The sequence below is a fragment of the Diachasmimorpha longicaudata genome, chromosome 2 (assembly GCF_034640455.1).
Source record: "Diachasmimorpha longicaudata isolate KC_UGA_2023 chromosome 2, iyDiaLong2, whole genome shotgun sequence".
Taxonomy (NCBI): Eukaryota; Metazoa; Arthropoda; class Insecta; order Hymenoptera; family Braconidae; genus Diachasmimorpha; species Diachasmimorpha longicaudata.
Genome location: NC_087226.1, coordinates 5,585,244 through 5,602,861, shown reverse-complemented (window position 1 = coordinate 5,602,861; position 17,618 = coordinate 5,585,244). Strand labels below are relative to the sequence as shown.

The 17,618-nt window shown below is 40.4% G+C and overlaps 1 protein-coding gene and 1 long non-coding RNA gene across 2 annotated transcripts in view; one reads left to right on the top strand and one right to left on the bottom strand.

Moving 5' to 3' along the window:
* Window positions 1-763: 763 nt before the first annotated feature.
* Window positions 764-7,488, bottom strand: LOC135170638 (homeobox protein Hox-A4). The gene is made up of 2 exons (XM_064136644.1): window positions 5,875-7,488; window positions 764-2,738 (listed from the first exon to the last, which is right to left on the bottom strand). The coding sequence occupies exons 1-2, from the start codon at window positions 6,749-6,751 to the stop codon at window positions 2,077-2,079; spliced, it is 1,539 nt and encodes a 512-aa protein (XP_063992714.1). The 5' UTR covers window positions 6,752-7,488; the 3' UTR covers window positions 764-2,076.
* The window catches only part of LOC135170648 (uncharacterized), a 39,522-nt gene continuing 28,962 nt past the window's right edge, over window positions 7,059-17,618 (top strand). The window contains exons 1-3 of the long non-coding RNA XR_010300409.1: window positions 7,059-7,199; window positions 7,277-7,334; window positions 7,413-7,845. This is a non-coding gene — a long non-coding RNA (uncharacterized LOC135170648). The remainder of the gene's footprint in view (window positions 7,200-7,276; window positions 7,335-7,412; window positions 7,846-17,618) is intronic.

The window sequence follows — 17,618 nt, the reverse complement described above, 5'->3', positions numbered from 1 at the left end:
GAGAAGCACCCCGTGCTACCACAGCCTGCAACATCATTGTATGAAGCCTCATACACACGCGTGCGCGGCCCTCTTCCTGTTCCCCGAGAGGAAAAAAAAGAAATGAAAGAAAAAAAAAAAAACGAGGTCGTGCACACATGCGGGTATCAGGGGTTTTTTTTTTTTATCGCATGCACCTTCAACCAGTGCACGTTCTCCTTTATTTAAAAAGAAATTTCAATATTTTTTTTTCTCCTGTACAGCTGGTCTCGAAATCTCCTGGAAGAATCTAACGTGACGCAGCGAAAATGGTCGTATTCATGGCAATCAGCAATTGGAGTATACACGATGATAGGCCAAGAAAAGCCAGTAGCTTTCATGACTGGAAGCCCGTATTCACATCTGCAACCCCTCCGAAAAACTGCCATGACGTTGGAGAGAAGTTTTTTTTGTTGGGCTTTTGTGCTGTTCAAGGCCCTCTCGCCCACATACAACATCGCGTTGTTACTCTCTTCTGCTCGATAACCCCTCCCTACGGGGGTATGAAAAGGCCTAGTCGGGTATAGATTCCGATAAAACTTCCCCTTTTTCAACGTCACGAGGTGAAAATATTGATTTTGTTGCTATTGCCATTGCAGCTCGTCGTTAAGCCATTTTTGATGGCGAAAAATGTAGAAATTTGATAAATGATAAGGTTTTTTGGGCCAATTATCATGACCCTGGTGACCTAGGGTAGCCAGATAAATACGAATAATATAAATAAATATTGTAGAATTATTGTTGGAAGGAAAAAGTCTCGTTAAATTTACGAAACATTTATTTAGTTATTTATTCACATTAAGATTGTATTTCCTCAATTTCTGTTCTTTAATCTTTAAATTTCTTAATATCTCCATATGAACATAAGCACTATCGCGTGTCATCTTGGATTCATCATTATATACTTATAATACAACTCTCTATATACAGAATTAAGGTAAATGTATTCATATTTTCGCACGCATAACGACCACAAAATTCCCCTAGAATCATCGACTCGTGCTACCACTAATCGACGCTAATTATACTGAATCATTATCAGGAATTCAACGTTTATACTCTATATGTATAATGGTTCAGCTTAGACGCTAATTTGTTTTACACCTATGGTATTGTTTTGGTATTTCGTCACAGCGAATGTGCATTTAGGGATCATTTGACATCTACTCGATCAAAGTTTTATTTTCATTTACGGTTGATACACTATTGGTCGTTATTCATGTTCCTTTATTCTGATAAAAATAGATGACTATTTGAGACAATGATATTTACAACTGGTTTCGTTTTGTAGATATTTACACGTGAGTTTAATCAACGTTGAAATGATACAACATGACAAGTCAGTAAATTTTTTCTAAATTTTTTCCAATATTTTTTCGTAGTCATTCAACTGTTGAGATTATTTCACGTTCGATAACGCGGACATTTTTTCAAACGTGGGTGGCCAATACACAAAACGTTTTCTCGAAAATGTGAATCAAAATGGAGACGACTGAATGAAATTAATTTACCGAAGTTCGACGACTCCTATCGATGATTGAAATTTTTCGATGATCCAATTTTTCAAACTTTAAATCACACATAATACCCTATGCCTTCTCACTGTAAACATTAACATGCCACTCATGTCACTCGTACATCTGTCTATTTACAACTTAACCGAGTACGTATGTACAATGTTCATGGAAATTAAAACCTAGAAACTACATTTTTCAGAATCTCTAAATACGGGTACTGTTGTATTATCATCTGACACTGGCCTGGCTATGTCTAAGATTGACACAGTTTCGAATAGAAGTATTAGTCAATGTCTCAGAATGGCACATTTTTCAAATGCATTACCCCAGAAATTCATCAACTCGAGAATAGACATCACCCTCACCTCTAACCTCAGAATGAGCATTGATTGGTGCACTAATAACTATAAAATTCACTGGTTTTAATTTTATCCCGATAATTGCTGTCTCAGAGCCACTGATAAGACGGTGCCACATCGTTGACATCCACAAAATTAGTCAGGTCGCTGAGCTTTCCAGGCAATGGCGACGTCTGCTGACGTTACAGTGCTGTCAAATCATAGTCAGATTTGATGGCAGTTGTTGGTACAGCAGCGGAAATTCCTGGTGGACTTGTTGCGGGTGCCAGAGGGCTGATACTACCCGAGTTCATGTGTCCCAATGATCCACCAGTGCTGTCCATCATTCCATTAGCCTGGAGATGACTCAGCTGGGCCTGAAGGTGTGTCAATGAATGCGGATGGCCTTGGAAATTCGTATGAGATCCATGAGGATGCGGAAGGCCAGTATTAACACCATGAAAATCACTCATATCTAGACTACCATCGAGACTCGTATTCTCCAGCTTAAATTCACACGGTGAATTGTTGTTATTTTTCTTCTGACTGTTATTGTTACCACCACCTGACTTGGTACGATTGGAGCCCTTGCTCGGTTTAGTCTGTGGCTGGCCATTGGCATTTTTTCGCCTGACGTTCTTTGTGTTTGGCATCTTGTTGTCCTTCTTCCATTTCATCCGTCTGTTCTGAAACCAAATCTTGATCTGACGCTCCGACAGGGTCAGCATGTGGGCAATCTCGATTCGCCGTCGTCTCGTCAAGTATCGATTTGTATAAAACTCCTTCTCAAGCTCGAGTATTTGTTGTCGTGTGTATGCTGTTCGTTGGCGTTTTGACTCTACACCAGGTTGGTAAGAAGGATTTGCTGGAAGAACAAGAACACATATTTGAGAACGACAGATATTTTTTGTATTTATGGCAAAAAGAAAGTGAAAATGTCAATGCATTACCACAGAAAAGAGGATTTGACGAGGTAACGTATTGTTTGAACATTTCAAAATCCTTAATCTCATTTTTAATCAGCTCGTGACTATGTTGAGTCGATGATAAAAATAACTTCAGACTCTCGTGACCCGCACACTACTTTCCTTTCCGAATACATTCAATACGAATAAACAAATCGCCAAATAAATAAAAACAAGACTGAAAGCGGAGGAAATATTTCACCGCCAGCAACACATATCAACCGCAATCTTTATTCATGAGAATTGCCTGGTACCGAAAGTGAATTGTTGCGTCATTGACATGAGTTCAATTGGAGTTATTGAAGCTGATAATGCCTCGACACTGAAATATCTCCCCTGCCGGTGACTCTAAAACCATTCAAGAGTGACACTCAACCATAATAAAATATCGGATGAAAAAAACAAAAAAATGCAACACCGGTAGAACATTAGACTACCACCATCACTCAATCATTTTCAGCTGAACGATAAAAAAAAATCATTCGCGCTGTTAATGATATTCGGTCACTTCAAACTATGACCGCACATTGATTGCAGTATTCCGTTTGAATAAAAATTCATACTTGAATAATTGCGACACTGTTTGGTATTATGATTTATGCGTACAGGACCTTTTCAATCAGCCGTAATAATCTTTGTAGAAAAGATTCTTGACATCAGTTTATGCGTCGTTTCTCTAGTTGCACACGTGTCAGGAAAAAGGTAGTATAAATATTCATGATTCCTTTTGAATACTGATCAGCGTGATTTTTGTTGTGATTATGTAATCAAAATCAATAGTGTCTCGAGGACAATAGACACACATATGATGCATTTTTTTTTTCTCAAATTGGCGAAGAAAAACCTGAGGTCAGATAAATACGATATTATTACAACTTGGTGAAGTGATTCCAAGGCCATTGAGTCGAGATGACTGCCATTTGTCAATAGAATAAAACAAAACCCAATGGAAAAAGGAGCTGGGACAGACGCTCGAACATACGGCGAAGTGCCTCAGGCCTCGTCGAACCCCTTCAACTCCTAGTGTGCTTGAAGATAAAAGCGTGTGAATGAGACGAACGAGTCAAAAAATTACATATATAATGTCCAGTAACAGTTACACCAACAAAACGAGACCTTTCTATTCCTCAAGCCTAGTCACGACTGATGAATCAGTTGTCCCAGTGAATTGTGGACATTGAAAAACTGGAGGAGATTACGTCGGGAGTTTTAAACAAATGGATATATTTGTTGACCACATGAACGCCGAGTCAAAGGAAGAGGAATGAGAGGAGTTTAGAATCCGTGCTGGACGCATTCCATTCCATTCTGGGGCTGACCATTGTGGGGTCTGGCCTTCGGCATTCGAAGGGAAGATTGCGGCTCCCGTCGGACTAGTCAAACCATTGTCCGAACATGAAACCCAAGACCACGAGCTCCAATCACAGGTCGCCATTTGATTATTTCGAATTTCTGAAATTTTTGTTCTGAAAAAATTGTCGAAGGGTTCGGTATTTATCCTGAGCTTTGTCACTGTGAATGACAGTCTATTATGTCTACTGTACTGATAGGAAGGGTGGGAATATTCAGGTGCGCCAAACACGACTTTTTAACGATTACCACGAGCCAATGTTAACTATTAACGAACCGAGGTAATAGTTGAGGAACTTAGTTCGATGCGAGTAGTCCGATCCGTGGCACTGATCAACGTCGAGGTGGGCGTTTCGATAATTTTTCTGCGGGTCATTTGCAGTTGGAAATATTCTCAAGATTTATAATTCAGTAGAACGAAGTCGACGCAATCGAAATGAGAGGTCTCGATCTCGACAAATTTGAAAATTTTTGGAAATTGTCTTAGTCGCAAAAGGGATTAGAGCATCGCCTCCTGTTGCCACGACTTTCCACAATTCTTCTGTTAAAGTCATAGCTAAAGGAACAGAGGCCTCTAGAACGTAAAAATATATCTAATTACATCTTTTGTAGTACTCAATTTGGTCCTCAAAAAAAGTTATAACAAAAATCTTGCTCTCTTGCCCGAGTTCCAAGATATTTATCAAAAACGAGTCGGTAGTTAAAACTGACTTATCTCGTTTCACTGCTCAATTATCCCCAACAAACTGGAATGTTTAGCTCGTTTTATTTATTCATATCGAATGAATTCCACCGGGAATACTAAAAATCAACTGGACAAGGTGAAAATTCCCCAGAATTTTAGTTCGTTCCCGACGAAAGTTCTCCCTTCCGATTTTTCGAGTACAAAAATCTGAGAAGCGGCCTTTGTCAAAAAAGAAAATTCACAATATACGATTAACCCCCTTTGTGTACCCCGGACAAAAGTGAAAAATGGACGTTTGGCCGGTAAAATCGCTGTTATGTCCTACATCGACGGAACAGTTGCAAGTTAGAGTGAGTAGTCATTTTTCGTCATTAAAGAAACTGCAAACGCCCGAACGTCGAGGTCTTCTCGTTCATCGAGAGTTACGTTGCAGAATTTTCCTTTTGAAGTTTCATCAGAGAAAACTCCGGGGGATATACCAATTTAACCATCAACAAATTTCTATGGAAATGTTCCAAAAAATAGTCCACTGAGACATCCGCAAATTACCGCTAAGCAATAAACAATAAAACGCAACGCAACACTACGTAGAAACACCGACAATTCGAAAGATAAACAATTCGTCGGTGTTGCACACAAACATTTTCAAAAACTCGACTAAATCAGGTGAAAAAATGTCGACCACACAAGGTCCCCCCGAACAGGTAGGGTAAGTAGAAGCTGTCAGGATAAATTGCGCCTCATAAGTCTTCCGGCGGTGTAACAAAACGCAAAGATAAACGACATCACATAAATCCAACAACTCGATGCGTGAGGTGTATAATGACTCCACAACAATAGAAACTATTCTAAAGACTCTACGATTTGAGGGATGATTAAAGGCACCAGCAAGGTGTTTAACAAATACCCCAGTAAATATTTGCGGCATGAGAAGAACGAGGATGATCCGTAAAGACCCCACACTAAGTTATTCACAATGATCAATGATAATTTTAACTCACCAACACCAGCAATATGATTCTTCTTCATCCAGGGATAAACAACGCGTTCGCCATTTTCATTCTCCTCTTCCTCATCATCCATCATATTGGGTGAGCCATCCATGACGTCATCATCCATGTCATCCTGATCAGATCCATCGTCATGATGTTGTCCCGTTGACGATTGGGAGTTCTGCATGTGACCAGAGTGTTGATTAGATTGATTGAGATCAGGTGAATTGTCTCTGTGGAGGGAACTCGTCCCCGTCGGACTGCAAACATTGCTCTCGATCTGGGGTGTCGATTGTCCCTGAGTTTGTGGGGGTGGTTGTGAATGGCCAGGATGCTGAAGAGCGTCGGGTGGTGGTGCATGACTAGTTAATAGATTTGGGGATAATGCAGTTGATCCTAGAACAGTTGTTGGTGGTGGTTGTTGTGGCTGTTGCTGGGACTGTTGATTATGAATCGACGGAGGGCACGTCAGGGGTGGCTGTTGTGCCTCGGGTGGCATTGCCAATGCACCCACGGCATGATGATGATGGAGACTGGGATGGTGGACTGGATGGATCTGATGGTGAGGATGAGGACTGTAGTAACTACCGTAACTTGCATAGCCACCATTCAGGGGGACTGCTGATGCTGCACCGTAAGGGGTTGATGCGGCTTGATGATGATGCTGATGATAACCGTACTGCAGCTGATGGGATTGGGGATGAGTCAGGTGGTGTCCACTGGTGAAAAAATCGCTGGTGGAGGAGATATAGTTGCTCTGACTGTACTCCTCAGTTGGAGGAAATTTCGGATCAACTACGACCGGCGATGCTGTCAGGTGATGACTGGGCTGTTGATGCTGCTGATGGTACCCACCGGCGGTTGGATTCATCAGGAACGAACTCATCTTTGATGATCTTCAATTTTTTTTTAACAGTCACGAGGTTCTAATGTTCAGAGCCGGAATTAAACACTTGTACACATCACTAATTGCATCTCATAATCCTTCGAAACTCCCACGTGCCATAATTATAAACTAATTATAATGCAGTTATGAATAACAGCAATCACAGTTCTCACAACCGTCACCAATAACCCACCGAGAGGAGTTACGCTGGATCTTTCATGCAACGAGAGGCAAGAAATATTTTCTACATGTAGCTTAAACCACCACATGAACACCAGCCGGTTCCCGCCCACTGGATACCAATTACCATACCACGTGATCTGCGGCGCACCAATCAGAATACAGCTGTGTACGCGACCATGATGGATAACCGGCACGCATGCAACATGTGAGTGTGGCGCCCCGAGACCACTGTGGCAGGTGCCAACAACTATTCACTATGTAATAGGTAATTGTTCATCGATGATACCGGTGCATTTCATCCAGTTGTAATTATCATTCACTGATTATTTCACTTATCATTAGATATACCCCACTTTTTGACCGACGAATGTCTTTCATCAGCACATTTTATCAGTCATCGGTAAGAAAAAACATTTTATTTATTTACGTTTTTGGATTTTTTTCGATCCTTTAACACTGATTTGGGGATTTTTTTTAGGGGTAAATATGGCGTTGGGGAAGCACTGTTGCAGAACCAATGGAGAACACTACACAGTACTCCAGCACAAACTCGTCTGACAACTTCGGTCCGGTTAGCGCGCTCCCTCCAGACAGCCGAGCCATCGACGTAGGTTCTCCTTGCCTGGCTGTCGAGTGGTTATCCCCACCATTTACACACTGCCATCATTTCCCCACCCTCGATGGTATGCGAGGCCAACCCCAGCGACGAAAAACCCAGAGGGCCCCCTTTCTCCCCACCGCCGAGGATCATTCTCAAACCGTACCCCCTGGGTTATCCCCCCGGACTCGTGGGATTCTGGGTACTACGTAAAAGGGGAGTCACTCCTACACGCGATCGTCTCAACACGCCTACAATGCCCATCTTCGAATGGGAATTATCGAGAACAGTTGGTCAGCTTCGTGGATATTGGGTGAGTTTTTTAATTGAATAAATAATTATAGAACGTAACCAGGTGGAGCTTTAACACCTGATTATTTAATACAGACAAAGCGAGGGCCGACAGTCGCTGTTCGGTTTGATATTCTGATACATTTTTTTGTAATCGATTGACGGATTTAAAAAAAGCTCTGAAAATGGGAGAGGTGCGTAATAAAGAGGGGGAAAGGACATTCTGATTTTTTGTGCTGCGGTTTATTGGAACATTTTGAATATAAATTGAATCGTCAGTAGAAAATATTTATAAATTCGGTTCTTCGCGTAATGGGGATGGTACACGTGAAGGTAAATATTGACACAGGGATACGAGGGTTTTCAATAGGAAAAGAAAGCGCAGAGTAGCGTGGCCACCATATTTGTTTACGATTATACTCAGAGAAATAATAAAAAAAATAATGTTTTTATGAGAATTAATTTTTTATTATTATTTTCATTTAATACGGGTTGTTATGAAGAAAATGAACGTTTCGAGAGCTGTAGTACATGATCTGTGTTTATTAATTATAACAATGTTCAACTGCTCTCTGCAGAGATTGCTGAGCCACTGAACACCGTCTAAATATCATAACATAACATTAATGCATATTTGAAATTCCGAGACATTTGGATCTCGTTCAAGACGCTCTGAGTGCTTCAGTGTGAGTGAAAAAAGTCGAAAAGACATGACAAATAGCGTAATTCTCCACTGAAGTCACCTCCTATCGATTGGTCCCTCTTGTTCCATAAATCCCAGAATCAAAACTCAGATCGATCAAGACATACGGGAGGTGCCCTCATAAAGATCGTCATCTCGACCAGAAACTCCTTCAATTTCCCGCATATCCGGAGTCCAAAAAACCCCAGAATTAAATCCTAAACCCAACAACCCACGAACCCAAATAAACCCCAGCATCCATTCAAATTCATCACTTCCTCCCAACTAAATATTTAAAATCCCTTCAGCTTCCGCAATTAAATAATCCATAAAATACCTTCCACACACTCACCTTGACCGTCACCGATTCATTCTTACACCCATGCGAATGTACATGTGTAATTGTGTATGTGCTCTAGAAAGTGTCCGGTTATACTCGGCCAAGTACATCCACTTCTGTGCGATCGCACGAGGGGGAGAGTTAAAGAAGCCAAAGAAACTAAAAAAAAAATACGCCACAATATGCACAGTCATAACGCGGACAGCCGACTCATTGCGTTTTACCATGGGTATAATAATACGATGCTCCACGCTTTTCACAGTGCCTACCACCTATTAAATAACCCCAGTAGTTTGAAAAATCAATCATCCACTTAATCGTATTTCCATTGTTTATTTTTTCTCAATGATTAAAGAATCACCTCGTTCATTACAACTTTACACTGTTGTATTACAATTAATTGTTGTTGACTCCCACCATCGGTGGAAACATTAATTAGCTAGTATCTAATCGCTTCGTGACACGCTTGTAATTTGAAGGCATTAGTAACACGAAGTATGTCGAATTACACCGGCAAATCGTACTACCCGGGTGGGACATGAAAAAGGAGCGAGTGTTGGGCCAAAACTGGGCGAGCCCTGCCGCACAGAGAGGGAGAAATGATCGATAAAAATTGCGTATCTTTCCCGTAATTCCAAAGTAATGGGTTGTAGAATATCTTACGGAACTTTCACTGATTTTTTTCACAAAGTTCTGTAGTTTACCGTTGTTATGACGACGCCACGTTAAATTCCCTGCTTTGGAGGGAGATAACGAGTCGCCAACATTGGGCCGACCGTCGGCCAACTGTCGGCATACCCTCGGTCGACTGTCGGCAATGCCTAGATTTGGACCAGGGAAGTAGATTTTGTAATCGGTGAGCGATATGCGAACTCCGTAATTTTTACGGAATATTTTTGAATATTTTTACTGAATATTTCCTTTGGTATGTCCCTCATTTCCTCGCGGGGAGCAGCAAATATTTGAGTGGGAGAATGAAACACAACGGAGAAATTCGCAAATCAAGATATCACGATCGATGAAGGGGAATGTTGTTCTGTTTTATTAGTGAAGCTCTATCGTTTCCACGTGCATGATTATGAGGATCTGGAAAACCCTGCGACCCCTACTTGTGCGGCACAATAGACGTGCCAGTTGCTTGGGCTGCACGGTACACTGTCAAGGCAGCCGTGAATAATACGTATAAATTATTCTTGCTCACATAACCGTGGAGGGTTAAGGGGAGGGGGAGGAGAGGGTGTCCAGGAGGGATCGATGGAGTCGGGGGGGGTTTCGACGGTTTTTCGGCGGATGATCGGGGAAATCGAGGGTCTTAGATCGCGGCGAAGGGGAAACGCAGCTTTGCACGACAAATAAATATTTTATTATGATTATTTATTTGGTTGACGTTTAGGGGTTGAATTCCCATGACAGACGAAATTGAAAATTGCAATTTTGAAGAAAGCTCAATGTTTGTAGCGGTAAAAATGAATCTCGAAAGCCGTTGAAGCTTCGAGGGAAAATGAAAAAAATTTCCGGACCACCCTCTGGGGTCGGTTTGGACGGCCAAATATTGGCTGATCATCGGCAGCGACTTGGCGATGTTCGACTGATGGCCGTGTGGCTGACGTTGGCGAACCCTACGAGGGGTTACGGCGAGAAAAATTCAATAAAAATTATTAAAAAACTTAATTCTAGGGGAAAGTGAAATTTAATTTTTACATTAATTTAGAGATAAATAATACAAAATTTTCTATAATTTAAACTTCATTCCGTAAATTTCCTCTGAACGATAAAATTATTCAGAATTATCAAACTTCTCGTACAATTTTCATTGAATTTTTCCCTCCGTACACTCGGCAACCACCACCAACACCCGACAAACGTCATCCATAGAAGTACTTCACACCCATCCAAGTCCCACGTTACCACTTTTTTCATCCCCCAAACAAGTGCCCCTCATTCATATCCTTCCAATTTTTTCCAATTATTTCTATCTTCCCGTCCACTTCCAGAAAAAAAAAATAAGCGAATATGGGCTTCGAGTGGAATCTGGGAGTGGTTGGGGGCGGTTGACATTCTCTGACGTTACACTTTGGTATATACGGACCCCAGTGTAAGGAAAAACGAAGCCCCAAGCGGGGGCGGAGAGCGATATGGAGGACAGGGGATGTTGTCTCCTCGTTTTGCGGCGCGACCTCCTCGTCTCTATCATCGCGATGCTCCCGAAACGTTTGTCTTCTTTCTCGCTGGTCTAGCTCCTTACAGTTATACCTCCTCTTCTTCAGCGTCCTCGTCGCTTCTCTTCCCTTCCGGCGAAACATAATCAATCACTCCTACGCCCCCTCCCCCTCCTCCCCCTGGCATGACAACCCCCCGCCCGTTCGTCCCAACCACCCCTATATAACATCTCCGGCGAGTTTTCCCCGCGTCCTCAAACTTCCCGTTCGTCCCTCCCCCTCCCCCTCTCCATCTTTTCTTATACCATCAAAAGATACTGAATGCAATCCGTTGTATTGCGATACTCAGTGTGACAAGAGATATACACATCTATTCTTCAGACCTCTTTTTATACCGCCCGAGGAACGCTATCGGAATATCATTATATTCCCGCTGGAAATCCCCAGTGGATCTCGATGAGAAAAAAAAAAGAAGAAAAAAATTGTGAGACGATTTTTCCACGGGATATAGTTCTGGAGATAATTTCAATGCTTGCATAGTTGGTTATAAAGGGATACAAAATTCTCGGACGGTTGATAATGATAAATGAGCGGAGAGTGTGGGACTCACAATTTAATATCAATTCTTCGAGCGGCGATCATTATAACCTATTAGGAGAGTTTTAATAACAGCCGTTAGGACGGGGATAACACCACCACGATTTTTCCTGTAATTTATCTTTTTCGTTTCGGTGCAGGTTGAAGATGTGGACTGAGTAATCAGGAGTTATCACTTGTTGATTCGGTTAGTGCATGTCATATGTGGAGGTTTGATGAATTGAGAGAGAATTCGGGAAAAAACGGTGATGGATAATTTTGAAATAAGAGGAGTCGTTGTTTCCGATTTGAGGAGTTTGTTTGGCAGTGTTTTGGGGAGAGTAAAGTTTGCTTCGGAAATTTTATATATTTGGGTGGAATTTTGTATTACGATTGCGTTGTAAAGATCCATTGGTTACTGTGAAAAACTTCAGGTCGTGTATTGAAATAATTCGGTAGCTGTGGAAATCGGAAAGATAATTTTATAAAATGTTTTGGAATATTCTTGCAGTACAGATGTGCTTGAATACTTCAATCTATACAACAAAATCCCGTTACTTGTAGAACATTTCAATAGATCGAGAGATCTAATGCGTGTGTTGTTTTCCTGCGTTCATGCTATACCGCATTGTGATTTTTGATTCTGGGTTGAAAAATGACAGCAAAATCGATGGCGTATCAAGTGCATTACGGAGTACTTAATTTTGTTAATACTTAAACGGAGAAAAAAAATTATTTTTGCCAAATATCTATTTACTTATGACAAATATTTATTTATTGAAAATTCTCTGAATTCTGAATGAACTCTAATGATAATTTAGTTTTTATAAATTTCTGATTTGCTTGAGGCAGGAATTTCGATGAATTATTTAATGCTCATAATTATCGTATGAGTTCACTCAAAGTTAAAAATAATAATTTAAATTTAACCAGAATTGTCAAGGAGTTATTCGATTTCAGAAATGAAAGATTGAAAAAATGAATATTCCCCGGCAGTAAATAGATATTTGGCACAATAATTTTTTTTTCTCAGTGTATGTACTGAAAAGATGTTTTGAAATTTGAAAACGTTTTTAACAGTTTTCGCAGTCATTTCATTGTCGTTTTGCTGAAATTTTTTCGATAAATTAATTTCATAAACGATTATTTAGCAATTTATTATCAAGGGATATCGAGGCAATATTTCCTCATTACTCTGAATGCCTAAGTATCAATTAATACTATAATTTATCAGGTTCTTCAATTAATTAACTCTTTAAAAAATCAGAAAACCAAATCCTGGAAGAAAAATTCATTTTTTTCTTGTTTTTTTATACCAGTGGTAACACACCTTCATATCGAGCGATCAGGAATTATCACTTGTTGATCGGTGATTGCATATTACATGTGGAAGTTTGTTGAAAGAAATCAGATACATGAGGATTTAAGTGGTGACTCTAGCCACTTTAATAGCATTCAAATATTATTTGTTGAGAATCTACTCGATTGTGTCTTCTGTCAGGCTTTTGATCGATCGGCCCCGGCCGATCGTTCTGGATCGTCCCAATATTTTGACATTTCATCGTGCAACAACAGTCCAGTATATCTGGCAGTACATTTGAATTATTCTACTGGGAGTGATCGTTCACACCAATTTTATGCTGAAATCTAGGGAAATATTTTCACCCGATGATTTCAACAGAAGGAAGTTGGAGGCGCAGGTGAGAAAGAGATGAGTCTCCAAGGATTTGATTTCCGTGCTGAGTCACAATATCACGTGAACGGGATGAAGAGACACGAATAGGGAGCACGAATGGAATCCACCAGGGATTTCTCGCCTGTATGTCCCCAGTGTCGGCAAAATCGACCGGGAACAATTGCACTCCCGAGAATACTTGCCCCATCTTGAAATTAATACGGTTCACGCTCTTTATTCTTTTCGCTGACCCCATTTTCACGTCAGTTTTAATTCGCATGATTCAAATTCGTCAACAATTATCCACTAACTATCTTATCACCCTCCCCCCCCCCGCCTCCCTCTCCCAGTATGTTCCTCTCATAGGAAACAAAATAAGAGTTGTGATGTGGTACAAGGAGATCAGTCACTGTTAACCATTGACCACTTTTTCACAAATATCTCAGAATCCAAAGGAGCTACGAAAATTTTCATTACGACCTTTTTTAGGGAGCGAGTTGAGTTCTACAATAAATGTAATAACAATAATTCCGCTATTTCTCTGAGATTCAAAGATATTGCGTAAAACTTAACTGAGAGACGAGTCATCTTCTGAATTATTGGATTCAATTGGATTGGAACAAATTCTAAAATTTGTTTAGTTTAAAAAAATGCTAGTGATTCAATATTGAGATTCGCGAAGTTTAAATCCGCGAAATGATGATGATTTAATGATGAAATAGTTGGAAAATGACGGCACCTTTGGGGCGCATATGAGGGCGCATTGTTGGTCTGCAAAAATAGAAAAGCAATTAATTGAAGAAAAAATAGGCAAAGTACTTAGATATCTTTAAATTCAACTTGCAGCTCAGCATGCCACCACTCGTTTCGTATATCCATGACGTCACGCACATTAGTACACGGAATATATACAACACAGTCGTTAGTGCGTGCAAACAGTGACGAAGCACTTTGTCGACGGCATCTTGCTTTCTTCTTCAATTAGCCCCGACCTCATCCCAGTGTAGTTCTCCCATTCTCACTTTTTTTCCTCCTCTTCTAGGTGAAGAGAGTGTAAGTGACATCTACAAGCTGGTGGTGAGTTCGAGGACACTCTATCGAGTGACAGCTCGAAAAATATCATACAGAAAGAAACAGAAGGAAAAATCATTGCTATCGACGCGAACAGACCATTGGAGCATAATTTATTAATTGTAGGAATGTTGGGGTTATTTTTATTGAAAATTTCTCTTCGCTGACGTGTGCGTTATTCTATTTAATGTACTATCCGACAAAGAGAAAAGTTGAATAAAAATTTGTCAAAAATTCCGGTAATTCTGGCGCGCATTGTCATTCGAATTCGCGAAAAAAATTATCGCATATAATACCACAAGAGCTCCGAAATTATCGGATATTTCCCGATAGGTTCGTTGCAAACAAATGAACGTGTCAAGTTTTCCAGTCTAAAAATCACGAGCGCGAAGCGCGAGTGATTTTTCTGGAAAACTTGACAAGCTTATTCGTTTGTAGGGAACCTTGAGGGAAATATCAGATAATTTCGAAGTTCGAGTGGTATTCGGGGGATTATTTTTTGCATCCAAATCTTGGCCGATAGAATTGCACCATGAGACATAATTTTCAACGAATTGCCATTAATCTGTCAGATACAATTGAGGGTTACTTCAACATTTGTTTTTTTTTATATATATCAACATGCAAAATTTCCAGTGAAATTTCCAAGAATATCCGCTGAAATACCGTGTTGACTATACAAAATAACGTCGAATGGTGCAATCCTATTGGCCAAGATTTGGATGGGAAAAATAATCAAATCAATTTGACTTTTTGTATGACATCAAAGAAAAAAGACGGTCGTTTCTTAAAAAATTCAGGTTCGTTTAGTAATTTTTCTCTGAAAAAATGTTTAAAAACGAAATTTCATGGTAATAAAACGGCGAAAATTCCTAGAAATCAATTATTCGATAAATCATCTGCAAAGGGCATAAAAAACCGCAGTAGATCCTCATGGCGCACACACCCTGACTCGAAACGAGTCATCACCGGCATTTGGTCGAGGACAGCCCAACATTGGCCAACAATGGACCGAGTCTCCTACCATAGCAACCCCACCCCGGCTCTCCCGCTCTCATTGGCCGGCCGATTTCGCGCTCGGAATTCAAATCCCCTCTTCACAAAAATAACATATTCACGCGCACCGTGCCCCACATCCCAGTGTGCCATGGGAAAACATTCCTTGCAGCCTGAAAAAAATCTTCAGATGATCTCCGGATGGGCTCGGAGGAGGTAACGAGGTGAAGGTCGACTTTCCCCATCAGGTAATTGAACCATTTGCATGAGGCACCAGCGCTTGCCCCCGGTTGTCGCTGCAGGACACGTTCTGTCAAAAATAACAGTTCATTGTACTGAAGGGTTCGACCCAGTGACAGGGCCATATCCAGGATTGACCTACATCGCAAAACCCGTCAGGCTAATAGTTCTAAAACAAACTCACTCTGGATATCCAACTGTGACACTCCATCCCGCTGTTTCTCCAAGCGGATGTCCTTTGACACTCGTAATGGAGAAAAATAATTAATGGAAGTGAACGTAACACGCTTGTACCATGAACATTCGAGCTGGTAATTGGATATGAAAACCATTTTTACGGTTTAACATTTTTTTTTTCTTTTTTTTTTCCCTAAGATTCTTGTGAAGTCTCCGTGACATATTTGTCGGCTTTATTCTTCTCCCTGAAGAAATGGCCATTCTAACCCAGAAAATGAATGCCATCATCGAGGCACTGTATTTCAGAGTGAGGTATATTCACGTGGAAGTGCAAAGGGATGTTTTAAAACGCATATATTCCTACTGCAGGTCCAGACATTTAGCTCTCGCACTGACGCGCACGGCGGCACCCCATCGTGATTAATGGATTCTCATTGTCGGTATTTTTTTTTGTTCGAACCATTTCGGGGTCTCACTTTTGAGAGGCATTCATTTTTTAAAAACGTCGGGAATACCTATATATAGGGCGCCCCAACCGGAGATATTGCGACCGATTCGCCTCGTACTAATGGTTTCGAATTAAGTTAGGAGAGGTTTTTTGGGACTTTTGGGCACTTAAAAATTTGGGAATTGAATCGATAGTTTGGAATAACAAAATGGTTTACATTTAGGGAAAAAATTTATAGGTTTTGCAATTGATAACAAAAGGCACGTCAATAACTTATTTAATATTTGTAAAAATTGGATGAAACAGTCTCGCGTTGAGTTGTTTGATTCACTCCATTGGTTTATTTTATAGCACGATTATCTTTGTATTTTTGCGGTTATTGAATAACTTCACCTGTTTGAAGTCTCAAGAGACATTTAACAAGCGACTCGATATTTAAGTTCGATGGGCGTATCCACAATTGTTGATTTTTACAAGTCATCAGGGGTCACTGGAGCCCATTTGGATACGAAGGGGAAGGGCATTACTGGCTTTAGCCACCATTACATTAAATGAAATTGTAAAAACCATCAGAATACGAAAGAAACAGTGGAATTGAATTCATGACCCACTTTGAGAGATGAAGTAAACAATTGCTACTCGGAAGTATCCCAGAAAGCTTTTCGGAGTTTCTTGCGAGGAGCCCGCAAGGAGAAAAAATTCGATTCTCACGGCAATAAATCAAGCGTATCCCTAGTCCTGGCAAACGAACGGTAGCCAGGGCACCCCTTTGGCTACTGCAAACGCCCTCTCTCGTGTACCCTTTTGGGCAATGGCCAGACATGTCAGCTACTGTTAGCTGCCATTGTGTATTTCCAATAATGTCACAAAGACTGCTGGTTCCGGTTCATTACAATCTCCATTATTTACGAGCAGTAAATTATGGAAATTTCGAAAGTCAGATATGTCGCACACGAGCGAAATTTTCTCTGTATTTTTTTTATTCTTAGGATGAAACCCTTTGCAGGATGAAAAATATTGAAGAAATATTGATGTGTATTTTTTCCTTCAAATATTAGCCAATAGAATTTTCTCATTTAATTTTATCTGGTTTAGTCTATCAGAGATACAACAGATCAGCCGAGAAACTATCGAAAAATACCCGATAATTTTAGAGCTCTTGTACCACATGTGAATTTTTTTTTCAAAGTCAATTTTCAATTTTATGAATTATAAAGGTGCAGTCGATTTATTTTTGTTTTTCATATGGGAGAAAGACTGTTTTGTATACGGTAGAGAAACAGTGAACTTTATTCAGAATTCCATGAAAGTAATTTATCACCTTTCAAAATTGATAACAGCGAGTGTGAACTCTATGACTGTCTGTTACTGTTTTTAAATCCAAATCGCTAACAAGATAATAATTGTAGCGTTCTACTTTTTTTCCGATGA

Coding starts and splice junctions, on each gene's coding strand:
- LOC135170638 (XM_064136644.1), bottom strand. CDS start 6,751: ATGAGTTCGTTCCTGATGAATCCAACCGCCGGTGGGTACCATCAGCAG. Junction 2,739..5,874: donor GAATCATATTGCTGGTGTTG/GTGAGTTAAAAT, acceptor TTGTTCTTCCAG/CAAATCCTTCTTACCAACCT.